Source organism: Lissotriton vulgaris, chromosome 8, assembly GCF_964263255.1.
Source record: "Lissotriton vulgaris chromosome 8, aLisVul1.2, whole genome shotgun sequence".
Classification (NCBI taxonomy): Eukaryota; Metazoa; Chordata; class Amphibia; order Caudata; family Salamandridae; genus Lissotriton; species Lissotriton vulgaris.
The window spans coordinates 1557691561-1557717772 of record NC_141696.1 but is presented as its reverse complement, the minus strand read 5'-3'; the positions used below and the strand labels follow the sequence as shown (position 1 = coordinate 1557717772).

Below are 26212 nucleotides of genomic sequence, written 5' to 3'. Positions count from 1 at the left end.
CTCATAACCAAAATCGACAAAGTTTGAGCAAATGTAGCTCGACGTAAACAGGATCTCCGCAACACCACAGGCGCGTCCTTGACGTCTAGAGCCATATTGTGGCCCTGGAAGGCAGGGTCAAAGTCCTCCGCCGGACAGCTCAAAAACTGAAAAGCTTAAATGGGGAAGTGATAGTGAGAGAAGACGCTAAAGGCTGCTTGAGAAGCAACAGTCTCCGCTGCGTGCGACTCCCGGAGGGTTTTGAGTGCACAAATCTGGAGAAGTGCCCAAAAACCTGGATCCAAAACCTCCTACCAGCAGACCAGATCTCGTCCTGCTTCTTGATCAAGCCCACCCTTGCGGCACTCATGCAAAAGCCTCTGCCAGGGACCTGTTCTAGGCCCATAATCACCTGCTTCTTTAACTACAGGGACCTCATTCTACAGACAGTGAGAAGCCTGGGAGGGGTGTTGCAGGTTTCTCACCAGGTACTAATCTTCCCAGTCTAAGCTAAGCTAGCACAAAAGCTAAGAAAATCCTATGCACTGGTAAAGCGGAAGTTCTGTGGAATGAAGATTAAATATATCCTACTGTACCTGTCAAAACGGAAAGTCATTCAACAATGGAAAAGTACACCTGTTTGACTACCAAGACCAAGATTGGGAGTGGGTAGAGGAGCATGCCCACTGCCCTCCGAACAAGGCCAGAAATTGCAGTCATCTGAGAAGCAGAACAGGTCGATGTATGACCCAAAAGACAGGAAAGGCCGGCACTGCCAGAAATCAAAATGCACACTAAGGTACAGATGACAGAGCGGAGACTGGAATGCAGCAATGAAGTGCCAAGTGTCAAAAGCCCAAACCCAGGCTCTGACTGGCATCCAGCCAGGGCACTGAACACCGGCAAAAGACAGACTGTAACCAAACCAACTGAGGCTCTATGCACTTGCTTGAAAAGTACTGTAGTTCTATTGCAAAGCAAGCGGAGAGGGGAGTAAGTGTCTATTAAAAGTTAGGGAACCTCTTGATAGGAATTATGGGGTGGTGGGCTGTTAGGAAAGTAATTCGGTTGAGTTCAATTGGATTTATTAAGGCAGAAGAGGGGTCATAGACCAGACGATGAACCAGAGACACATTACCCTGCCAGGAAAGAAGCAGCAAGCAGAGGCATAATAAAATTGGTATGTGAAAATTAAATGGGATCCTAGACATGATCAAATGAAGGACTGCCAATCTGTACACCAGATGACAAGCCATAGATGCTATTTCAGGAAATGCAGCACCGAGCCGACTTCTTTGGGAGGCATGGATCTAAACACTGAGTAGCACACAGCGTCAGCCAAAGGTTCTCATGCACAGGATCAGCTAAAGGCTCTCATGAGGTGGCAATTTTACTGCACAAATCATTACCAATGGTGGTTTCCAAGATGTATGTAGGAAAACTAGGGTGGTGAGTAGCAATACAGGAGATATCATGGTCAATATGCAGTGTTCACGTTCCTCCTACCCTGATTACCAGCATGGTTCAGATAGTCTCTTCAGTTCTACTCTGCACTCTGTTGTTGATGATAGTGGTCAGAAAGAACTTTAATGCTATCATGAATAAAGCTTTTGACATAGACACCCAGTCACAACTTGTCAGATCAACACCCTAATCAAATGGGAGATCTCCTAAAAGGCTAGGAGAAGCTTGGCATATATGGCACAACGGAATGAAACAGTATACGCATTATTCAGTCACTCATTAATGCTTTTCCTGACTAGATTATTCATCGATCCCAGCTGCCAACCTCCGTGTCACCCTAGGCACCTGCATATCAACCATACAGTTGTTGGGTGACTGTAAACGGAGGCCGATCTGCCGTTTTTTGAGCTGGACAGGGGCACGCGTCAGGGCTGCCCAATGTTGCCTCTTCTTTTCACCCTCGTCTTAGAACCCCTGGCCATATGGATTAGAGGGGGCCCCAGGATTCGCGGTCTGAATTGGTCACCAGATTGGTCAGACAGAATTTCTCTTTATGCCGATGATATGTTACTGTATCTGGCCCGACCCCAGTCTTCAATTTTTAAAAAATATTCCGGTTACACGATCAACTGGGATAAATCTCTGGTTTATGTCTTGAGCGGTGAGCCACCAATCCTCCCAGCAGGCTGTCAGGCCCAGATCGTTACTGAAGGTTTTCGGTATGTCACCAAAGATGAAGGTGTTTTCCACTGTCAAAACGTGCTCCCGCCGCTCCAGAGGTTCCATGCCGATGTACAGCACTGGAAATCCTTACCCCTTACACTCTTGGGTAGACCTGCTCTCTATAAAATTATGGCTCTCCCGCGCTTTCTTTATGCATTGCAAAATATGCCTTTTTTGGTGTCTTCCCAATAGTTTCTCTCTATCGAGTCCGAGGTATGCTCCTTATTATGGAATAATGGCACTCCCAGAATCGCCCTCGCCAAAAGCTGGTATGATGGAGGCATAGCCTTGCCTGCCATTCAATATTACTATTGGTCCTCGCAGCTGGTGGTACTCAACCACTGGAGGAATCGGCCCATCACAGACCTGGCATACACAATGGACAGGTATAATATGTCCTCGGGTAACTTTCTCAGAGCTCTGTATGGAAGGAAAAAATATGCACCCCAGTACACACCAACCTTTACTAGAATTTATATATGGTGCTCGGCCACTGCGGCATTGGGATCGAAAGGTAGGATCACTAAGGCCACCCCGCTGTTTGAATCTTATCAGCTGGGTGTGCTCTCGAGGATTCCAGGGTTTGACAAATGGTACTTAATTGGCCTCTCGACCTTTGGACTGGGGGCGGGGGGGCAAGTGTAGTTCAGTTCAGTGATTTACATCATCACCATCTTCAGGTGGGGGAAACCTTCCGGTACCTTCAGGTTGGTAGTATACTGCAAAAGGTGCTACCTAGAGTCTTCGACCTGCTGGTTTCCTCACCATTACAAGATAGATTACTGGATGTTTACCTCCCAGAACGAGCGATTTCCCCGACATATCGCAAGATCCTTAACAATATACCTGACTCTAGGGGTAAAATACGGACAAAATGGAATGATGAGGTGGGAGAGCTGGATGACGAAGAGTGGAGGCAGGCTCTGGCATCACCCTGGGAGGTGGCAATTCGGTCCCGTTTTAAAGTGATACAACTCAAACTGATTCATAGGGCATACTACACCAGTTCAACACTTGTTACGATGGGTCTCTTGTCCTCTCCAGAATGTCCCCGGGGCTGTGGACAGATAGGTACTTTTTTACACCAATGGTGGGACTGCCCGGCCTTCAGACATACTGGGGGAGAGTGGTTCCCGGCATGTCCCAAATATGCCATAAGCCAATCGAGGTACACCCACGTCTCTGTCTCTTGAATGTTTTGGAGGCCACTGACCTAACCAGGGTTGAACGTCTTTGGGTAACACTGGGATGTATGATCGCCAAACACAATATTGCTAGAACCTAGGAAGGGGGGTTGCACTCCGACACATGGACTGGGCAGCAGACATGGACTGGTGCATGCAGGCGGAGAGGGCGGTGTATGAGAGCAGAGGATGCCCGGGTAAATGGACCAAAGTGTGAGGCCCCTGGAACAAAAGTAGAGGTTTTATCTGTACCCCATTTGATGAGACAATCGATGTTGTTGACAACATTACACCATAGGCGGGCTGATGATATCATTGTAACATTTTCTCTTTGACCTAATGTATTCTTTTGACTCATTCTTATTTCCTGTTGTCCTCAGGAATTGTACTTTGTTTTGCAACTGCACCAGTATTGTTTTACGTTTTTTTTCTCAATAAACAGTTATAATAAAATGTAACAACAAAAACATACAGTTGTCTGATTATGCCTGCCCCACCTTGTGGGTCCTCCGGGCGCTGCTGCTGGGGACTTGCCTTCTTCCCCCCCTGAAAATGCTTGAGCCAGCCGGGATTGTGGCCTGCTAACTCCCCATAAGACCCGCATAAGCCCGCCGCAATTGCCCTGAGGGGCCTGGCCCCCTGCCTGCTGCTGCACTGCCCCCCATGACACCAGGGCTTTGTCTTGGCCCTTGGGGAACTTCTGACCTGAGGAGAGCGGAGGGCCTTGGCTCGGCCTTTGCTGTTGGTCCTCTGCCTTGCTTCCCTTGGCGCCCTTGCACCTGCCCATCTTGGGGCTCCGGTTGTGCCCCCGAGGTGCTTGCTGGTGTGGAGGAGGGGCAGGAATCATGCTGGTGGTGCTGTGGGAGTGATGCTGGGGTTTGGGTACCGGCCACTAAGTTGGGTGGCGGGGCGGAGAGGCGACCAGATGCCCCCAACCCCACCCTCCATTATTCCCCTCCACTGGGTCACCCGAAGTCTGATTCCATGTGGAAGCACCAACATATCCAACGCTGCCAGGACACTTGAGCCCCAGAGTCGCGAGTGACTCCCTTGTCACCCCCGTCGGTGGAGAACTCCGGTGAGTCGGATTTGGGGGAGGAGATCGGCCACCGCGTCGGGTGGCAGGATGGCGCAGAGCCTTCAGCGCCTCCGCCCCCTGTTGGTTACCTTGACCCCACGCCTTCCACGCCATGATCCTTGGGGGTGCTTCTGCGGGTTCAACAAGACCCAAGATAATCTCTCGGAGAGGAAGCCGCTTTGGCTGGACTTGGAGACTGGGCTGGGGAACTGTTGCCGTAGCTGTCGCCTGGCTTGACCCAGCCACCATCTGCTGGATCATTCCGCCCGGACCTGCCACTGGGCCTGGGTCACTGATTTGATCTTGCCCTTATTGGGGGTCCTGTGGGAGGGGTCTCGGGTGCCCGGACCTGAGCATTGACGGTCCGGGTGTCAAACGACCCCCCCCTCCTCCTTTGGGGGACCATTGCTCACCTCTGCCTTTGCTGGCCGGATTCTATCCCTGACGGCAATGTGTAGAAACCGCACCCTACAGACTCCTGCCCCCCAACTCTATCAAAAATGGATCAATTCACCACGTCGGACCGAGATCCTGGCGGTGGGACGCCCACTGTATCTTGTGCCACCGGGGGTGATCTCACCACCATCCTTCAGGCGGTAGGCATGTCCCAGGCATCTCTAGAAATCAAGATTGGTGAAGTGAGGGTAGATGTGGCTCTCATTCGCCAGGACCTGCGCAACGCGGCAGCACGAATTGCGGAGGCCCATATCTCCACGGCAGAAGATGACATTGGCCAATTTAAAACTCAAGTGGCACGTCTCCAGACCCAGACCTCTGGCTCCACTGCAGGGCTGAGGACTCTGAAAACAGGTCGCGGAGAAACAATCTACGCCTTATAGGATTTCCAGAGGGAGTGGAGCAGGGTCACGCTAACACTTTCGTGGAAATCTGGGTGCGCCTCTGGATGCCCAAAGAATCCCTCTGACCCTGGTTCGCCATGGAGTGGGCTCACAGCTCCTTGGCTCCCAAGCCTCCACCCGGAGCTCCTGCCCGACCCATAATCCTGAGGGACCTTAACTTCCGGGACAGAGATGCCATCCTCGGGTGGCCAGGGAACAAGGCCCATTGCAGTTCCAGAACAACAGGATCATGGTCTTCCCGGATTACACCAGGTAGGTACAGGCCCAGGGTCAAACCTATGATGAGGTTAAACAGAAGCTCCGTAACATTGGTCTCCGCTACAGCCTTCTCTTCCCGACTCGGCTCAAAGTTATCTTTCAAGGCAGGACATTCTTCTTCAACAGCTCTCAGGGAGCATGGACCTGGCTCACGGAAGAACGGCCCCTCCTGAGTCGGTCGGTCTCTACCCCCGCCCAGCGAGTCCTCCCACAGCCACACCCAACCATGTATAAGCCCCAGAGACCTCGGGCTAGGTCCCGCAAAAAAATGATCACCGGAGGAGGCATCCCGATGACTAGGTGCACCATCCCAGCGCCATCTCTCCCAGGCTTCAGCTCGGAGGTCCGACACCCCCAGCCCGACCACCTCATTGACTGACCTAAGCGGTGTCCTGGACCTCTCTAAGACCTTGTGCCAGGCCATGTCCGACTCCAACCTGTCTAGGAGCCCTGCGCTCTGCGGATCCGGTGAAGAAGAAGGTACTTGAATAATGGCCAAAATCAGGAACTTTCCGTTTCACTTCCCAGAAGCTCATACAGTAAGACTGCACTCTCAATCCCTAATATGGAGGCGATCAGACTTCAGTACACCTAAAGGTTTTGCGTTCCATTCCCTATTTCAATCCCTGGACTCACTTGTAGTTCTTGTTGCATACTAGTCCTACATGTACTTGCCCCACGATGGGGACGATCTGCCATCATTTCTTCCTCAAGCCCTGTGACTTACTTCATATTTTACTGCATGGAACTATTTGCAGTCTTTGTTGCCTAATCTCTCTATGTATAACTGCAGCTGCTGACGAATCTTTATCCGAACATATTGGGGGGGGGTCCATCTCTGCCATGTTCCTGTTCCGCTAACCGTTTTAGCTTAGCACTTAGTCTCATTGTGGGGTTGTTGTTTTGAATTGTTTTTCCTTTTCAGGGTGACAGATGCTTCATCTTCAGAAGTGTAGGGTGGGGGGAGTTGGGGGGGTGAGGGAGGTGGGGGGGCGTTGTCTCCCGAATGTTTATTGTTTTTAGCCGCCTACGGGCCGTTGTTCATTGTTTTTATTGGTAGCTACACATGCACGCATGCTTTTGATGACAAGATACTCACCCTATCACGCGCCCTCTGCCCAGAGGCCCCGGCTACGGAGCGTTGTTTCCCTTGGGACCCGGGGTTACTTGCGCTCGCGTCCTCTTTTCCACGCACTGCACAGCAGGATGGCGTCTACTTTACATAGGGCCATCCACATCCTCTCTTGGAATGTTAACGGTCTATTGGACTGTATAAAACGTACTGCTGTTCTTCGTAGCGCCCAGAGACACGAGCCAGATATCCTGTTCTTGCAAGAGACCCACCTCCGGGGCTCACAATGTACCTTCTTCGGCCGGTATAGGTTTGAGAGGGTCTGGCACTCTGTTTTTACACGGGGTTCCGGGGGTGGCCATTCTACTTCAGAAAGGGCTTCCCTAGCACAGGCCGAAACAGACACACAAGCCCACCATGTGGCCCTGATGGGTACGCTCGAACGACATCCCCTCAATCTTCTGCGTACATACATCCCCCGCTACCATGGCCTCTGCCCTCCACCGCCTCACACTTGCTCTTACCTCCTTTCCACAGGGCCTGACAGTTATTGGGGGCGACTTCAACGTCGTCCTACAACCCTTGCGCGACACAACAGGTGTTCCGTCAGCTTCCTGCCTCACCTCTGAAAAGTGATTATCTGACTGGTCCTCGGCCCTGGGTCTCTGTGATGCCTGGAGCGTGTGGAACCCCCGCAAGGAACAATACACACACACTTCAGCAGCCCACCGCACCCACTCTCATATTGACCTATTCCTGCTATCCGCCATAGACTGTCAATTGATGACTGGGGCCGCGGTCTTACCCAGGGGCATCTCAGATCACTCCCCCGTCTCCCTTCGTCTCTGGAACCCTCCTAACGGCACTCGTACGGCATGGCGGATGAACGCCTGGTTCCCAGCAAGATGCAGACTCTGTTGAAGCCCTCGGGCAGGAACTGAGGCTTTACTTCTCCACTAATGCGGGTTCAGTCTCCTCGCCAGGTACACTATGGGAGGCCGGCAAGGCTGTGATACGAGGGGAGGCTAGAAACATACAAAACATATGGAACAGTCCGCCTGAATCGTACAGTTGGAGGCCCAGGCGGTGCAGCTGGAAGGCGCCCAGGCTACCACTGATAGGGATGACTCCGAAAACTCACACTGATCCGAGTAGAGATTTGCCAGATCTCGCTGGAGTCAGCTAAATGCTTTGGCGCTCCTCTGTGGCGCGCGTGTATGGCTGGGGCGATAAAAACTGCAGATTACTACACAACTTAGTGTCCTATCCCAAGGCCAATCGCATCATTCCCGAGATTCGGGACAAGAACGGAGCTCACCATGCCACTTGCCAAGCCATCGCCCGAACGTTCGCCGACTATTACATGGCCCTCTACGCAGCCCAACCCCCTCGGACTTCCTTGGTGACCTTACTGGCCGAGACAGAGGCTCATCTGCCCTGCCTTTCCCAGACGGACTCGGAGACTCTGCATCTTCCTTTTACCCCAGAAGAGATACACTGGGCTATTTTACTGTTGCACTCCAGCAAAACGCCAGGGCCCGACGGTTACCCCCAAAAATATTAAGCGGCCTATCGGGACATATTGGTCCTGCACTTGGTGGAGTTGTTTAAGCACGTAGTGGACAAAGGGTCCTTCCCGCCTGAGACGGATGTGGCCACTATTGTAGTCCTCCGGAAGACGCAGGCGGCTGGTCCGATCCGGCATATCAGGTGGAACTCGGGTCCATGGACTTCACACAACTCCAAGCCTACATGTACGGGCGCCCTGTGCCACAGGCTCTTCCCCCGTCACCAGAACGGTGCTTATGGCCTGGCGAGAAGCCTTACGCCACGTAAAGTGGGACCGAAAACTCACCAGACAAACTCCTCTGTGGAATGAAGCTTGGCTAGAAGAGGTCTCTTCTCTCCAAGACTTTCGCAGATGGGACCACATCGGGATCTCGCTATTGGGAGACGTCTGGGTGGGTAACCATGTCAGATCGTTTGCAGACCTACAACACCGTTACTGCCTCCACTCCTCCCAATTTTACAAATATTTACAGCTGAGACATGCCCTCCAAGCTCACATCCCATCCCCCACCTCCTTCCCAGAATTCAGCTCCCTGGAGGCCCAAGTGATGATGAGGAACCTGGGCAGAGAGGGGGTGTCGCGGATTTATCGCTCCTAAGTAAATAATGGCACCGCATCCCCAGACCTGCTTCGTGCCCACTGGGAGGGGTGGCTGGGCCCCTTGGAAGACGCGGATTGGAGGGACGCCCTTATGGCCCCCAAGACCTTGACGACCTCCTCCAAGCTGCGTCTAGTCCAACTCTATTATCTCCACACGGCATACCTTACCCCAGCGCACCTGTACAGCACCCGCATGCGACCCTTCCCATCCTGCACGCGCTGCAGTCACGCTCCAGCAGATTTTTATCACATGGTGTGGCAATGTCCCGTCCTTGCGCCGTTCTGGGTGGGGGTGGAACTCGAACTCACACAAACTCTTGGGTGGGAGGCCCCACGACCCGCTGCGCCAGATCCTGGGGGTGTTTGATGGCCTTGATGGATCCCGGGCTGATAAGCACTTCCTGGGTATGGCAGTAGCTGTGGCGAAACGCGACATAGCGGCGCTCTGGTCCCAAGCCAAGCCCCCTACTATGCGGAGGTGGAGAAGAGGAGTGAACTGGTGTGGAGCCCAGGAGGAGCCACTCTTCGAGGCCTGGGGATGCCCTGAACTTTTTGGCAAAATATTGGGCAATTGGTTCAACTTACTGCCTGTCTGAGGGGTTCGTGAATGTCCTGTACATGATTATTTACAAGCAGGTGCTGTACTCATTCCACGAGTGCCTTATGAGTCTCTGTCATCCTCTCCTGATCATACTGTGCTCAAATAATGTGTCTGATTTGCTACCAATGTATTTTGTTCTTAAAAATCCAAATAAACTTGATTATCCCCCCCAAAAAATTACGCAAAATTGTCCATTTTGAGATAATTTCACTAAGCGGTGAATTATTCACTACCAGACTATGGGGCAGATTTACAAGCCCCTTGCGCCACTTTTGCATCACTTTTAACATGGGAAAAGTGACACAAAAGTGTCGCGAGGGGCTTGTAAATAAGCCCCAATGTGATTATTTCATACTACATTAGATTGAGCAAGTGAAGCCTTTTATAATGGTTTATTTTTTCTCACGTTTTCTGAAATACATCGAACGAAAATGCGTGCAGCTATGATGATCCGAGAAGATTTGTGAGATCAATACTAAAAAAAATCTCTCCATGTACATATCTAGAGAGATATGAGTGTTTGCAACTATTTAAAAATTCTACTGTTTGTTCTCCAATGACGAGTTTCATTAAAGTAGCACTGGGTATTAGGAGACGATTTGGAATGTAGTAATTGAATCGGGCAGGGAAATGAAATTATTTTAGTCTATAGAAATTATAATGTTCTTAGCATAATTAGTGTTTTACATTTCCAGGCGAAATTTGTCTTTTTTTGGTTTCAAACATAAATGTGGTCTTTTTCTCAAAATGCACTTAGCACAATATGTATAATGACAACCTAGCTAGTAATTAAACTTAACATGAATTGTTATTATTTCCCACTGTGATAAATTATTTATATCCTGCTGCGATGATTTATGATAAATGTTTTAACGTTTTTATACTTGATGTTTTATAGAATGCTTTTATGGTTGTTTACTAACCGAATAAAGCTTGTTTTGATTGATTGCGTGCAGTTATCTCACATGGACTGTAAATGAACGCTTGGAAGCAAAATAAACTGAGAAATGTTTTTCTTTCTCAGCACTTTTAAGCTACATGCACATAATTTACACGATTGTTGTACAGAAATTCCATTCCTGTACTAATCACATTTCCACAGCTGAAAGCAAGTTTCACTACCCCACAGAGAATTGTGTGGTATAGTAAGTTCCTTCTTTTAAATGCTGCTCGAAATTTGTATCTCAACTCACGTAGTGCAAGCAGCAAGTTTTTTTGCAATGCCTTTACAGTAATGTTAATAAATCATTACACATCATTAACAACTTAACCATGCAAGTACTACAGAGCTGTTCTCTGAATGGCTCCACAGCAGTTTGCTCGCAGGTTTTGGAATGCAGGAATAGTTTGGTGGCAGCAACTTCAAAGCAACAGACAGACACACACACCCACACTTATTTGTTTTTTTATTTGTCTCCCCTGGCACAGCAATACCCAATCCCTACTATTTACATTATGTAAAGATGATCCTTTCAGTTCCCAAACTACAGCAGTTTAGGATTTAGTTTTAATGCCCACTACAGCTCACAATGTACTTTGCATACATTAGCACCTAAACAAATTTAGAGATTCAGAAGAGAAGTCAATAAAGGAATAGATGTTCTGAGGAAGGTGGCTGTCTTTCAGAGACAAGCTTCCAATGGTCTATGCCACACAACATGAACCATAAACGCAAAGGAATTCACATTTAAGGGAACTGTATGGCAAACTTTGTATTGCTGTGGATTGTATTGCTGTGGATGATACGTTTTAAAGAAATCTGGAGGTAACCCAATCTCAAGCCAAGATTGGCACAGATATTTTAACAGTGACTTAAGCACGCTCAAAAGGAGAAGGGTCTTCAGTTCAGTCCTACAACCTCCATTCAGATAACACTTTATAGGTTTTCGAACCGGAAGTGAAAGAGAAACACGCTCTTAGATGAGCAAACTACGTGATATTTAATTACTTAATGCACCTGCACAGGCTGGCATAAAACCTGCAGTGTCTAAGCTAAAAGACCGAAATGAGTGTCTAAGATAGCCATCCTCAATTAAACACACCAGAGGAAAAATAATTATGTATAGTGGATGTAATATTTTTGCTAATAAATGACACCATTTATTTTTTGGAAGACCCGTGCCTACTCCCTACACTATTTTGTTTGCCCTTTCCGGGTGATCTTTCCCTTGACAATGTCCGAGTTGATAACAGATGTAACTATTATTATTTTATATTAGTTTCTATTGATTCAGGCTCCAGCCTCTTATGGGTTTGAGCCACAAAGAAATGCTGATATGCTTAGATGGTCGAAAGGACTTCTAATATCAAAGCCACTGGAGCAGTTTTTGTTCTTCTCATTCAGACCATAGATCTGCAAACGCCTCAGTGTTACGTCTGCTCTGGGTGTTTATTTTCACTTCCCAATCTAATTTGTCTAGTAGGCAATTGCTTAGGTGAATGAGCTTAGATATGTTCAACAAGTCCTGAGCACTGGGGTATTGAATGCAGGACTGAGATGGTAGGGTGAGCTGTTGAAGGTCTAGAAAACATTAAATAGTTTGCCTAGCGGAGTAATAAATGGTTGCACTTCATAGTATATGCACTCTGCAGTATATAACTGTTCTGGATGTCCATAGGAAGGCAGCAGAAGCAAAACTGTCCCAGAAACTGAACAAATGCTGTTGCCAAACATTCAAGAAGTCAGAACTTAAATGCCCAAGGTGATGCATTGCAACTCTACTCCCTGTGAAGGTATGGTTTTCAAAGCTGCTGCTGGATGTCGCAAAGTTTGAGAGAAGATTCCTGATAAACAAGTATTTGAGTTATCCTAAAGACCACGTGTTTCAGTTCTTGTGGTAGAAGGCACATGGACTGTAATCCTGCTTTCGCTGCTTGATTAAAAGAACAACAATGTGTTCATCACTCACAAGAAAAGCATCATGTGTCTGATTCAGTCCAACAGGCCCTTTTTGACACCAAAGAGACTTCAGAGTACAACCTCCCAGTCTCTCCCTGCTCTGGGAGGACTACCCCAGGAAAAATACAGCGATGCTGGTATCCTGAGTCCCAAACCAGAGACTACAGAGCCTACAGTGTATCCAGCTTTACACCAAGTTCCAGATTCCACAGAGGAACCTGCTGCTGCAATTTCTGCAATCCAATGCTCTCAACTAATGCTCTGGTTTACCATGAACCTCCGCGTGAGTCAACATTTAACATTGTTGATGCCTTTTTGAGCAACAACGCTTTATGAAAATGAATCAGAATTCTACCCAGAGGACTTTATCACAATCCAGTCACTCTACGACATAAATGTCTTCTTTTGTGATGGTGTATGATGGCACTGTGGTCCTGAGTTTGGCTCACTACAACAGGGTTTCTTTTTCATCATGTTGCTGACAATTATAAAGAAATGCACTGTTTTCAGAATTGTGGTTATTATGAAATCCACAAAAGCACTGATTCCTGAGAAATGTACAATTATACACACTATACACAATAGGAACACTGCAAGGCCTTGCACATAAACATAAAACTTTCAGAGAACATTTTGTTGCCGACGTGTCAAGCACATCTGCTTTTTGCTACTCTGCAGAAAACAGAGAAACTTCAAAGAATTTTGATTAAACTTAATTGACATTCAACAACCACTTTTTTGTTGAAACTCTTACTGTTCAAGGCTACGAGCATTGGAAAGAAACATTACTGATAGTAATTTAACTGAAACGATTTACTATGGCATTTTCAAGTTGGCTGTATGTAATTTTAATGTCAAGCCTTATGGCTTCAAGATACATATATATATATATATATAGCAAAGTTATTCTTACATTAATTGATTGGTGCTTACACAATAATTTCTTTCTTTTCAATGACACTTTGTACAAGCAGCTGAGAGGAGTCGCCATGGGGGCCTGTTTCTCTCCCAGCTACGCATGTTTACATGTCGGCTGGTGGGAGGAACAGGTCCTTAGGCGTCTTCACAATGACATATTTGAAAGACATGTTATTGAATATTATCGTTATATTGATGATGTGTTCCTGATATGGCAGGGAACCCAAGAAGAGGCATTATCATTCATTGCCACCATCAATAATAACAACATGAATTTAAATTTCACTTCTACGATCAGTTCAGTGCAGATTGATTTCCTTGATGTTAGGCTCCAAGTGAAAAATGGTATACTAAATACTACACTATTTCGGAAGCCCACAGCCGGGAACATCACGTTACATGCTGCTAGTTCCCACCCTCAACATCTGATAGCCAGTATACCATATGGGGAGATCTTAAGATTAAAACGCATTTGTAGTGATCATGAAGATTTTTTAGCATGTCAAGAGAATATGTGTGCTCGTCTTAAAAATCATGGATATAGCAATAAAGTTATTGCAAAGGCCATTAAAAAAGCTAGTGAACGTCCAAGAAATTCTTTGTTCCCTCAGCTTCAATGTGAGAAAGAACCAGCCAATCAGGTTTCTGATAACCCCAGATTTATTACCACCTTTTCTAGGCAAGAAAGGAAGATCAGAACCATTATGACTAAACATTGGCCAATTGTTTTGACCGATGTTATGCTACAAGAAAGATTGCCCAACACACCTTCTATTACTTTTAGGAAGGGCAAATCAATGGGTACTGAACTTGATATTAACTCTCCAGAAACCAGAAAACCAACATTGTGGCTACACACTAGCAATGGCTTCAGACGGTGCACTTCCTGTCGTGCTTGCAAATTTGGCTGTAACAAAACTACCTATCAAATACCCTTTCAGACATCCCCAGTTCCAATAAGAGGCAGTTACAACTGTAAAACCGAATGTGCTGTTTACGTTTTGACGTGCACTTGCGGGCTGAACTACATTGGTAGTACCAAGCAGCCAGTGCACGTCAGAATATTGCAGCACATAAGGGCAATATTGCATAATGACCCTGCCTATCCTGTAGCCAGGCACTTTGCTCAATGTCATAATAAGGACATCAACTGTCTGTCATACTATGTTGTCAGTGCCATTCCTAAATCTAAGAGGGGTGGCAATAGAGAGCGTCAACTGCGACAACTTGAAACGAAATTTATATTAGAGTTTGACAGCAAGTTGCCTCAGGGTTTGAATAACACAGAGGACATGCATACTTATCTTTAGGGTCACATTATCACTCACATTTGCCTGTGTCAAAGAGTTTAAAACAGTTGTTCTGCCACTTCAATTCATGACATCTTTATACAACTGCAGTTCTATTGAACAAGTCAGCACCTTTTCCTTGCCTTATCTTGATTACTATTTTACAATGTGCTCATTTTTAGCAATTAAGCTACTTTCGTATAATTTTATCAATTTTAATGTTTTACCCGGACGGAGTATCTTATTATTGATGAATTGTTATACATGCTTGCTATGAATTTGTATATTGTATTTTATAATATTAATCAAGGTTTTATTATATTTATTGCACTGCACTTCTTTATGCTCATTTGCACATCACTGCCTTTTTTGCACTGTCTGATTAGTCCTTTTAATAGGAATTGTTTGCACTATGCACTTTAATTGAGTACTTGGTTGCTTGGATTTATCCGGATATTTTTATAATATACAAGATGGGCGCAAATTTATCATGTTACAGTGTAACACTGATACAAACATGGATTTATCCAGTTAGAAATGTTTGGTATTTAAATAACTTGACTTTGCAAAAAAACGCTATAATTTATAAAATTAATGTATGTGCAATACACGAACATTTAGAAATATTTTATAAATTATTTAAATAGCGACTAAAGCATGTATTGATGTCAGGTACAGAAGAAGTACTAGGCAATATATGAGATCATAGTCTTTTTTCAATGCCTTTTAATCTTGTGAATGTCACTGGAATGCAACTCAGGTGTGCACTTTCACCAATTGTATATAAAGAAAAAAATGGCGCTGTTTTAGCTGAATGTGATCAAGGGCTGCATAGCCCGAATCGCGTCGTCGTGAGAGGTGACAAATAAAATACTTCTTGCCTGAAATATTTGCTGCTGAGGCCTGAGTTTCCTTCTTTGCCAGGTGTTTGTCTGGAAGTGGTGGGAATCGTTTCGAATATATATATATATATATATATATATATATATATATATATATATATATATATATATATATATATATATATATATATATATATATATATATATATATATATATATATATATGCTTCTAGGCAATGATTTGTGGCTTATGGCTTATTATGCCTAAATGCTAACTGTGAAAAAACAAATGAAGTGTGATATTATTTCCTTTTTCCTTGTGAAAAAGATTATTTTAAAAGTGTGTCTTGCCACAATAGTAGAATTGGTAGATTATGCGTATTAGAAAGTAAAAAAGAGATTGTTATGACCTAAATTCAAAAACAGGTATTTTAACCTCAAGTGGTAAGAAGATCTTTTTTTTTCCTGCAAAGAGCTTATTTTCTAATTCAGAGTGACAGACTGGAGTTCCTACTGATGCGGGTGCCCTGTTGCACAACAACAATTTTTTAAACAAGCAACATGGAATACTATTATCAACAGAGAAGCAGTGCCATAAAAGTGGAATTCTAGTTTTGGGGCACCTATATGTGAGCACTTGACTTTTGTACAAGCAAAGCATCTGTTTATAAGAAATAGGTTGCACTAACCTGTTGCACCGCACTGCTGTTGCCAGTCCTGAAGCATGCAGAAATTGATGAGTCACCAAAATCACCAAATACTTATCCAAAACCTGTTCTTGCCAGAGAAAGGCCACAAACTTCTTTTTCATTGCATTACATCGACAGCAAGGATGTGCTCCGTCTGCTCCAGCAACGTTGGAAAATGATGTGCTTTCTCTGCTCCCTTCAAATCAAGAGCTGTGTTGTCTAATCCAGCAGCTCCTGTTCTATTTGCTCCACTGTGTTTTCACAAACCATCACCGAAGACTAAACGATGTTCAACTTTAAATTCAGTGGAGAGCTGACGTCCATATCACCAGCGGAAAGAAACAAAGGTGAACGGGTTACATCCCTATGCATGAAGAGAGAAACTGTCCCTGGTTTTATTTAAGTTTTTTTTAAAACCAGTTTTAAATCAGACTGGCTACACTTTTTTGCTTTCTTTATATTGTTCTTTCTTTTTCCACCGTCACCATAGTCCGAAAATGAAAAAAAAGTTCATTGTTCATTTTATTTTTATTGTGCATAAACCCCTTGTTTATATTCCTTGCATATGACGTTGCACATAATAATGATTTTTTTTAATGCATCTTTCTTATCAAATGTGGGCTGGTGTAAGGATCATGTATTCCAGAGCAGAGACCACTTGTTCATTTTAGTTTGAAGATGTGTTATTGATCATGTAACAAGTGATGAATTGCTATCTCATCAAATGCACGTTTCTGGCCTGTGCTTTTATTTTGTGAGCGTATAATAAATATGTCTGATAAGCAAGGTCAATCAAAATTGCATTCTTTGATAATATGGTGACAATTTTGCTTAGAAATTATTCCAGGAATGTCCTAAATCTTATGACTGTTACCCTACAGAATTCTATTTGATCTATTTTGCTTTTAGGCTTCTATCTTGTAGTTTCAGGTTCTTAAACACATACAGGATGGTTCCATTTTAACTATAGTCTCCATTTTAGTTTGTTTGCCTTTGGCCCAGAATCCATCCAAAGTGCATCTTAGACCACTGAGGGTGTCATCTTTGACAATGGAGGCTGCCAGTTTTCCTCAAATTGGCAGAATCATCAACATGTCTGCCTTTGACGCAGATGTGGTCTGTGCCTATCTTTCTTAGAACTGTTATTCAGACAGACATTAACAAAATTCCAAGTGTGACATCAGTTTGGGTCTGGAGCCTTTTTAAAGTCAAATAAGAACAAATACAGACATATAACCAAAATAGTGTAGTCTGAATTGACATTTTCTCACCTTATATGTCCATTAGGAAAAGTCAGAGAAGCACATCTTGATGCACATGATCTATATCAGACATTCCTCGAATGATATCAGGAATTCCAATCTCTGATAAGATTCAGTATACAAGGACTGTCACTTGAACACTTAGAGAGAAACTTAACCCAGGTCGCAGATGCAGATCCAGATGAGCACAGCACCAGATTCCATCTCGACTGAATAAGCCACCAGCAAGACTCCATGGCTCTAGGAAGCATTCCATTCTGCCTTCACAAACTGATGCCAGGATTAGGTTCTCTCGTAGACACAATCTCCTAGTGCTTGAAATAGATGCAAAGCTATTTCAAGCAGACACCAAACACTGGTGTTCAGGTATGCACACCACCTCTGAAACTCAAACTTATTATTTATTAATCTGCTAGAACTAACATAGCTCTTACAGATGCAATAGTGCGAGTGTAAGCGCTATAAATTGTGATTATAAGTTTATTTCCGTTTTCATTGTTATGGAAATGCTCAGCTGCTTTTTATTATTTTCTTGTGATGTTATCAATATTATGTTCTCTGCATGTTAAAAGAACTATTTTAAAATAAATATGTGAAAATATGTATACCCTCTCTAGTGAACTTGAGTGTGTACATCATTAATGATTGATTATTTGGATTACCATTGCTCCACGTTAAATTTTGGGTGGGGTTCTGTGGGGCTGCAATAACCACTCTTTACAGTCAGCACTAGTGCATTGAACAAAGTTCACTAATTTCGCCTGTAGATATGAAACCAAACCTGCTATAGTTAACCAAGAGACTCAGGTTCTGCAACACTCCAAGCCCGATTTTGTTGGCTTTTATGGGCCTGTCCAATTTACCACTACTAACAACTGCTGAAGTGCTTGTCCTCCCACCTTTAAACATGATGAATTAGGCTTACACCCAATTGCCATATTTAATTGACTAGTAAGTCACTAGTAAAGTGATACTTTATGTACCCAGGGCGATTAAATTATATGCTACTAGTGGCTTGTAGCACTGATTGCGCCACTCAAGTAGCCTTTTAAACCGGTCTCGGGCCTGCCATAGCAGCCCATGTGTGCAGTTTTTAACTGCCATTTTGACCTAGCAAAATAAACCTTTTGTGATGAATATCTAACGGGAGAGTGAGGAAAGACTATGCTAGTTCACTTCCACTGTTATGTATGTAAAAATCAAAGGTAACTAGCTACAGGGTAGAAGTTCCATATGTATGTTTTTGAATGTAAAAAGATTTGTTTTTTTAAAAAGACCCTCACCCACCAACCTAGTTGGTGGCATGCTTCATCATCGGGTCACACCCAAGGTACAGAGTGTACCTTAGTTGGGCTTCGACGTCTGATTACAGCAGAGCAGGTTGTGTGCAGTGAGTGTGCAGTAAAGGTGAAAATTGTGGGAGTTAAAAAAGCTGTCCCGGATGCAAAAAGACTACTTTAATGGTGGGCCCTTGGCAGCATTAACAACTGAGAGGCGGATATTTAATGTAGGTAATTTATGGCTCCAATATCCAGTGTGGTCAACATGTTTCAGCCAGGTCTCAGTATTCAACTGGATTTCTTCAGGGCTTACGTGAGTGGTGATAAGGGGTGGTCTTAATGGTGTGTGTAAGAAGGCCAACAATGTGCAGCACGCGCTAAGGTGCAAGAGGATGGTTTCCTATAAAAACTCAATTCTCTGAGATTTTCAGAAAAGAGCCCCATGAGTCCCGAGGGGGGCCGGACCTGTTGTCACACAATCAAGGTTTGCGGCTCACCGCTCAAACCTACAGCTCCCTGCATCGGAACTCCGTCGACGGAATTGAGCTTTTATTGCTTCAACCCGCGTTGTTGGTGATATGCGCAGCTCTCTGTCCCGCGGTTCCTGTGTCTCTCCCACAGCTCACCTGGTAGCACGCACCGGTCTACGGGCTCCCACCACCAGGAACGTTTTGCCGCTGGGGGCCAATACTGTGCTGACAGGCACTGCCCTGCGTCGGGCTGCCGTTTTCTCAGGGCTTGTCAGTGCCGGCTCCTCACCCAGCTTCGATGTCGTCACCGCCAGGTTCTTCCACATGGCACCGTCTCCTGATATTAATTCTCCCCCCAAGTTGAATATTGGACCATCAGACCCAACTCTTCGATACACTCCTGGACCTCTGTATACTACAGAAGAAGGACACCCTGCTGCCTTGCTGCTTGGGGCTTACCCTACTTGCTGAGAAGGAAGACTGGACCTGCACCCTTCATTCCTGGCTGAATGACTCCAAAGGTCAGCCAACTGAGCTTTTCTGAGCTATAGGAACACAACAAGCTCCAAAGCCTCCCTGCAACTGCCCAGCTGACCTGCTGAACTAGACTAGAGGGATAAACACAGGTTAATTTAGTGATGTTTTGTGTTTCATCCCGACAAGGATTGTGGCTGTTGCTTGAGTAATGTTTCACCACCAAACCAATTTCACACACAGCCATTTACCACCTTCTTGAAGCTGCTTGTAAAACCTGTGGGCTTTTTTTTTATGAGCAATAGCTGGTTCACTGGGGTATGGGAAATATCGAGGGTAATAGCTCCTTTTATTTCAGCTGCGGGCCAGAAGTATGAGAGGAGACTGGGGCCAAGAGAAAACTGGGACCTGGCACAAAAACATCCTGCAGCCTCCACTGCCCCTCCAAGGTCTGGTAGTCCGGTGGCTCTGGACTCAGAACCATCAGGTCCAGAGTTTGAGGGTGCAATTACTCAGGGTCTGGAGAACTTGTAGTTGCCTTGAGCTGTATCAATTGTGGAGATACACTGACAGGCAAATCATAATGAGGGCATTAATGTGTGTATAATGTAAGTTTGAGATATTTGAAGGGGTGGTGGCACTCTACTATGTATAACTTATCTTATATTAAATACAGGTGTCCCTGGTTGTTTAGCATTTAGATTTGAAAATTCAGTTCTGCGCTTCATATTCTTAGAGATAATTTAAAGTCTTGGAGGTACTACCTCAAACAGACACTGCCACTGTAACACTGTAGGGGAGAAATGGTCTTTACTGAACGTGCATCTAAGGACAAGCAAAGTATGCATAGCACACGGACACCAAATACCAGTTGAGTGCTGGCATCGTGAAAACCATGCTTTGTATAAACAGTGAAGGATCAGTATGCTCTTGGAACACCCAAAGAGTATCTATCAAAGAAGCAGTAAATTTCTCGAACAGATTCTAAATCTGTAACAACCTCACCTCTAGAATGTGCATCTTCACTGGTGGTTGACTAGGTACTTCAAAGTTTCCTCTTTGCAGTCTGGAATGACATAACATGGTTCATACAAAGCTCATGTGCTACTTTCTAAACTCTCAGGTGGGCTGTAAATTCTGTTGTTAGTACTAGTGTGGGCAAATATAACACATTTCCAGAGGTCATAAGGGGACGTATACAGCTCACTCATCTAGGGGTGGATAAGCAGGGTAGCACCGAATAGGAATAACCAAATATCTTAGTTTTTTATTCCATATTTGTCAACTTCTTGTGGCACTCCAAAACAGCATACACTGGTTTCTGTGTGAAGATGGCCTGTTTTTGTAGTTTCTTCACAACTATGAATGCTAAGAAACAAATACAAAGTGTCCCACATTTGCTGTGTATGAAATCTTTTTTTTGTTTACATTTGGTTTTTGCTGAGGTCAACTTATTATTGATGACAAACTGCAACTCACTCTATATAGGTTTCATGTATGTGTGCTATCCCGTGTATACTCTCTGATGCCCAAATAGATCCGAAAACTCACAGAAGATCTTCCCACAGCCACTGAAAAAGTATTTTGTCTCCTTTGTGTGCTTGCTAATGGACCCAGAGGATAATAAATCAAATAAACCCATATCATATTCATATCTGTATGGCTTTACAGATCAGAGTAAGGAATGACTGAAACTTACTCTACGGGTTCTATTTCCCCCACCCCAGCATGTTTGTGTTTGCTAATGGCATTTTGGAAGTAATGAAGGATAAAACTATTTTCACATTCACTGCAGGTTTATGCTTTTTCTCCTACATGCTTTTACTGGTGGTCCTTAAGCAAATTAAGTTATTTCCACATTTACTGCAGGGGCACAGTTTTATTCCTGTGCGTTCACTGTTGAGTCTTTAATTGTCATGAGTCAATTAATATTTTGCCACATTCTCTGTAAGGTAGGGTTCTTCTCCAGTCTGCATCTGCTGAAGGGCATTTAGCTTCACTGATTCAATAAAGCTCTCTCCGAATTCACTGCTTGTGTAGGGTTTTTTTCATGTGTTCTCTGATGGATCTTTAAATGCGCTAGTTGACTAATGCTCTTTCCACATTCACAACATCTGTATGGTTTGTCTTCTGAATGTGTTCGTTGATGGATCTTTAGGGTTCCTGATTGCATAAAGGTCTTTCCACATTCACTACATGTGTATGGTTTTTCTCCTGTATGTATTCGCTGATGGGTCTTTAGGTTTCCTGAGTGATGAAAGCTCTTTCCACATTCACTGCATGTGTATGGTTCTTCCCCTGTGTGAGTTCGCCAATGTAATTTTAGATTGAATGACTTATGAAAGCTCCTGCCACATTCAGTGCAACTATACAGTTTTTCACCTGTGTGCATTCGTTGGTGGTATTTTAAGGTTGTTGCTTGATAAAAGCTCTTTCCGCACTCATTGCATGTGTATGGTTTTTCCCCTGTGTGTATTCGGCAATGTAGTTTTAGATTGAATGACTTACTAAAGCTCCTGCCACATTCAGTGCAACTGTACAGTTTTTCACCTGTGTGCATTCGTTGGTGGTATTTTAAGGTTGTTAACTGCTTAAGGTTCTTTCCACATTCACTGCAGCTGTATGGTTTTTCTCCCGAGTGTGTTCGCTGGTGGTATTTTAAGGTTGATGAGTGAGCAAAGCTCTTTCCACATTCACTGCATGTGTAGGGCTTTTCTCCTGTATGTGTTCTCTCATGGGTCTTTAGGTGTGCTGACTGAATAAAGCATTTTCCACATTCACTACATATATATGGTTTTTCACCTGTGTGTGCTCTTTGGTGGTATTTTAAGGTTGCTGAGTGAGCAAACCTCTTTCCACATACAGTGCATATATATGTTTTTTCACCTGTGTGTATTTCCTGGTGCAATTTAAGCTTGTATGACTTACTAAAGCTCTTGCCACATTCAATGCAACTGTATGGTTTCTCATCCATGTGCGTTTGTTGGTGGTATTTTAATTTTGATGAGCGATCAAATCGTTTATCGCATTCACTGCATGCATGTAGTTTTTCTATTGTGTGTGTTCACTGGTGGCTCTTTAAGACTGGCGAATGAGTAAATCTCTGTCCACATTCACTGCATTTAAATGGTTTTCCCACTGTTTGTGTTCTCTGATGGCTCTTAACACTTACTGACTGAGTAAAGCTCTTTCCAAATTCACGACGTGTATGTGTTTTGAGCTGGATGAATTGACTGATGGCACAATAAACCTATAGATCTTTAGGTTTGATGAAACGGTTTTCACATTCACTGCTTGTGGTTTGTCTTCTACGTGTGTTCATTGAAGCATTTTTAGATGAACTAAATTAATACAACTCTCTCCACATTTACTGCATTTGTAAGGTCGTTCCCCTGTAAGTATACGCTGATGGCTATTTAGATTTGATGAGTGACTAAAGCTTTTTCCTCATTCATTACAGGTGTATGGTTTTTTTCCGCGCTGTTTGGTGATGGGTCTTTAGGTGTGATGAGTGGGTAAAGCCCATTCCACATTCACTGCATGTGTTTGCTTTATCTCCTGTATGAGTCTTTTAAAACACCCTGTAGAACTGATTACTCAGTAGAATTCTTCTTACATTAATTAGAACTGAATGTTTTTTGATTGTGTGATTTGCTGAGAACAGTGTAGCATTGATAGGTGATTTAAATCCTTCTTCCAAGCACTGCACAGGTAAGGTTTTTATTCAGTCTTTGTTTGCGAGAGAACTCTTAGTTGTGATGGTTGATGAACACTCTTGCCACATTCACGTGGCCTTTAAAGGTCTTCTCTTTTCCAGTGGTTTGTATGGTAGAGCCAAAATAGCATTTACGGTGGACTAACAACACAGCAAGGTTGTTTTTAGCCGAAGGGTGTTATTTGGTATCTCTTATTGTGTTGAACCAGTTTTAACGCTGTAACTTTATTTTATTCAAATGGTATCCATCTAGTAGCATGGGAGTCCACAGCCCGTTGAAACCAACAGATATTTCTTGATGTTTCTTCACGTAAGAGATTCTCTGCCTCCTACTTGATAGTCTAGTTCCTTATTACTGTTTGCCATCATTGCTGGCTCTTCTTGAGTATAGGATTTATTTCCAGTACTAAGGTATTTTCTTTATAGTTTTCTCTTTTATGTATTCATGAATCTGGTTTCTGTGGGTGTAAAGAAATTAGTAATCACTAAATGTACATGTTATGTCATAACTACATACCTTTTAGTAAATTCAGACGTTGCCCCTTATGTCTTAGCCACTGTTAATTACTCTGGGCCACAATTCAGTTAATCATTTTGCTCACTGTGCCACTTGATAAAGGAACCATCCTTTTGCAAAGCAGCATGGCTTTGCTCCAATAGGAAGTCTTATCTGAACTAACAGGTCAGGTTTTACCTTGTCGAGCCTGGTCAGTGAGGTGCAGCTAAAGGCCTATAGGAGAGCAAGCCAATTATTAAAAATGTCTTTACTTCAACACATGTATATGTTAGCAAAAAATAAGCAGTAAATAAAATTAATTAATTTACGGCAAGAGTGTCTGAACAATAGAATCATTCTTAAGACAGAAGTCAAAATACAGGGACTAAATAAGAATTAGTTGGTATAATTTCACGGTTTAGGATATCGTTATATTCATCATCTAAGACAGCGACCAGATATTGCCCGTTTCACCCCAAGGCACTGTTGCGAAGACCAACATACTTTAGTGTGATCAAACAGGTATAAAACAGATGTACAGAGTGTGAACATATATGGGATCATGGTCAGTTTATTAGCTTCAAGTTAGCACACAAATGGTTTGGGATTCAGGGTGGGAACTTCTTGATATCAACTGCAGGTGCCCTACTGGGAGACAAACGTAAACTAAATCACAGTATTAGATGGATGGTTGCATGTTTTAACAGGCACTGTGTGCGGGGCTTGATTAAAACACCTAGCAAGGGAAAGGTGAGACTCAAGCTTGGTGTAATGAGCCTGCTAGTAGCCAGAAAAGCAACAGCCATACACTGGTGACGACCCTCAGGTTCTAAGCTCAAAGATGTCACTCATTGGAATGTCCTTGAAAAGATTCACATGCAGCTCACAAAAAGGGTGCTAAGCTAAATGAGGACCTGGGAAGAGAACACAAAATGTGCTATATCCCTCAGATATGTTGCCCTTTAATACATGACAGAATTTGATTATGTAACTGTCAGTCTTGACAGTGCTTAATTTGTAAAACAATAGGTGCTAGCGCTCTTGTCAGGAGTCCACCGCAGCTTGCATCACACATTGCCCCTGCCATCCGGTCAATGATTTAATGTATACTGAGTTACTAATTAACTATTGTTGTGGTCATCTCTAAATTAGCCAGACTGTCACATGGGTCTCTGTAGTGAGTTCAGTGTCAGTGCTGAGCACCGGAAACCATCAGCTCAAATTAAGCACTGGTCTTGCTGCAGATTACCCTAGTAGATGTTTGGTGTAAATGACTGAGAATTATTGCAATTTTCAAATATGTATCAATATGTAATTGATGCTTTGCAGAGCCAGAATATTGCCTTACTTTAAAAATAAAAGCATATGTATATATTTTTTTTTAAAAATCTATACATTCACTGACAGATCCCTTGAAAGTTCATTGTTCCTCCCAAAAAATGGAGAATAAGTAAACCAGCCACTGAGTACAGTTGGGGTCAAATGTTGTGTTGGATCAAACCTCTTAATTTTGCAATTCGTACTGATTTCCATCGCTTTGGTGATATCTAGTCAGCGCTATATAAAACTCTTCAAATAAAATAAATAAATAAATAAATCTACAGCTTTTTTTCATACCTTTATTTTCATTTTCAACATCTTTGCAGCAGATATACAGAGACATTTGGCAAGTTTGGCAGCAATCAAAAGAGCACTCATTAGTAAGTCGACTAGCACGGTATAGAACTTTACTGTTCACAGCAGCACACTGGGATGCTTCACTCCAGCCAGTTCCACTCATTGTCCCCATCTGGCCCACTCCTACTAATATCGGAGTCATGAAAGTCACTCTCATCCTGATTGGTGTTCAAAAACACCTCACACATTTCCCTCCATTGCCTGAGGTAGTCTACCAATTTCTCATTCCTTCGGCTGGTGATTATATACAGTTGATCTGAAACCTAAACATAACAAAATTAACATTGCTTTAAGAGAACCTTATGAGGAGTACAAAGCACCTGCTTCCTAGTTCATTCTGTGCATCATTTAAATTTGTGAAATAGAAAACCTATCGTGAATTATGTTGGTTACTTAACATAACATTTTACACAAATATTTAACAAAAAATTGTGTTTAACATGGTACATCTCATTTACTTTAGAAGCGTGACCACTACTGTGAGTGAATAGAGTGTATGGCTTTAGGACATTCTCTGCTGCTAACTCTAATAAGGCGCTTGTCAGAGATTATGGCCTTCCGGTTCCCCCACACCCAAATTCAGTAATTAAGAAATCTGACCTGGGAATGGTGAATAATCACACGGATCTGAAAATGTTGGGTACTTTTACTTTTTTTGGGGTTCCCCCTAGCTCTGATGACAGATTCACCAACATTTTTCAGTTACTCAGAAGAAAAAACATTTCTTTGGGGGGTTGGTGAGGTGCCATGCTCAGTGAAAGCCAAGGCTATGTAGGGTTAGACCCATTAGAGCGTTGATTGCTCCCAATGGT

The 26212-nt window shown here is 43.8% G+C and overlaps 1 protein-coding gene across 2 annotated transcripts in view; it reads right to left on the bottom strand.

Annotated features, from left to right (window-relative positions):
- LOC147700396 (uncharacterized) overlaps window positions 1-26212 on the bottom strand; it is a 75197-nt gene that overhangs the window by 6205 nt on the left and 42780 nt on the right. For both annotated transcript variants that reach the window (XM_086935768.1, XM_086935766.1), the window contains exon 2: window positions 16027-23685. In XM_086935768.1, coding sequence (XP_086791894.1) covers window positions 21509-22486 — 978 coding nt within the window. In that variant the 5' untranslated portion in view covers window positions 22487-23685 and the 3' untranslated portion in view covers window positions 16027-21508. The remainder of the gene's footprint in view (window positions 1-16026; window positions 23686-26212) is intronic.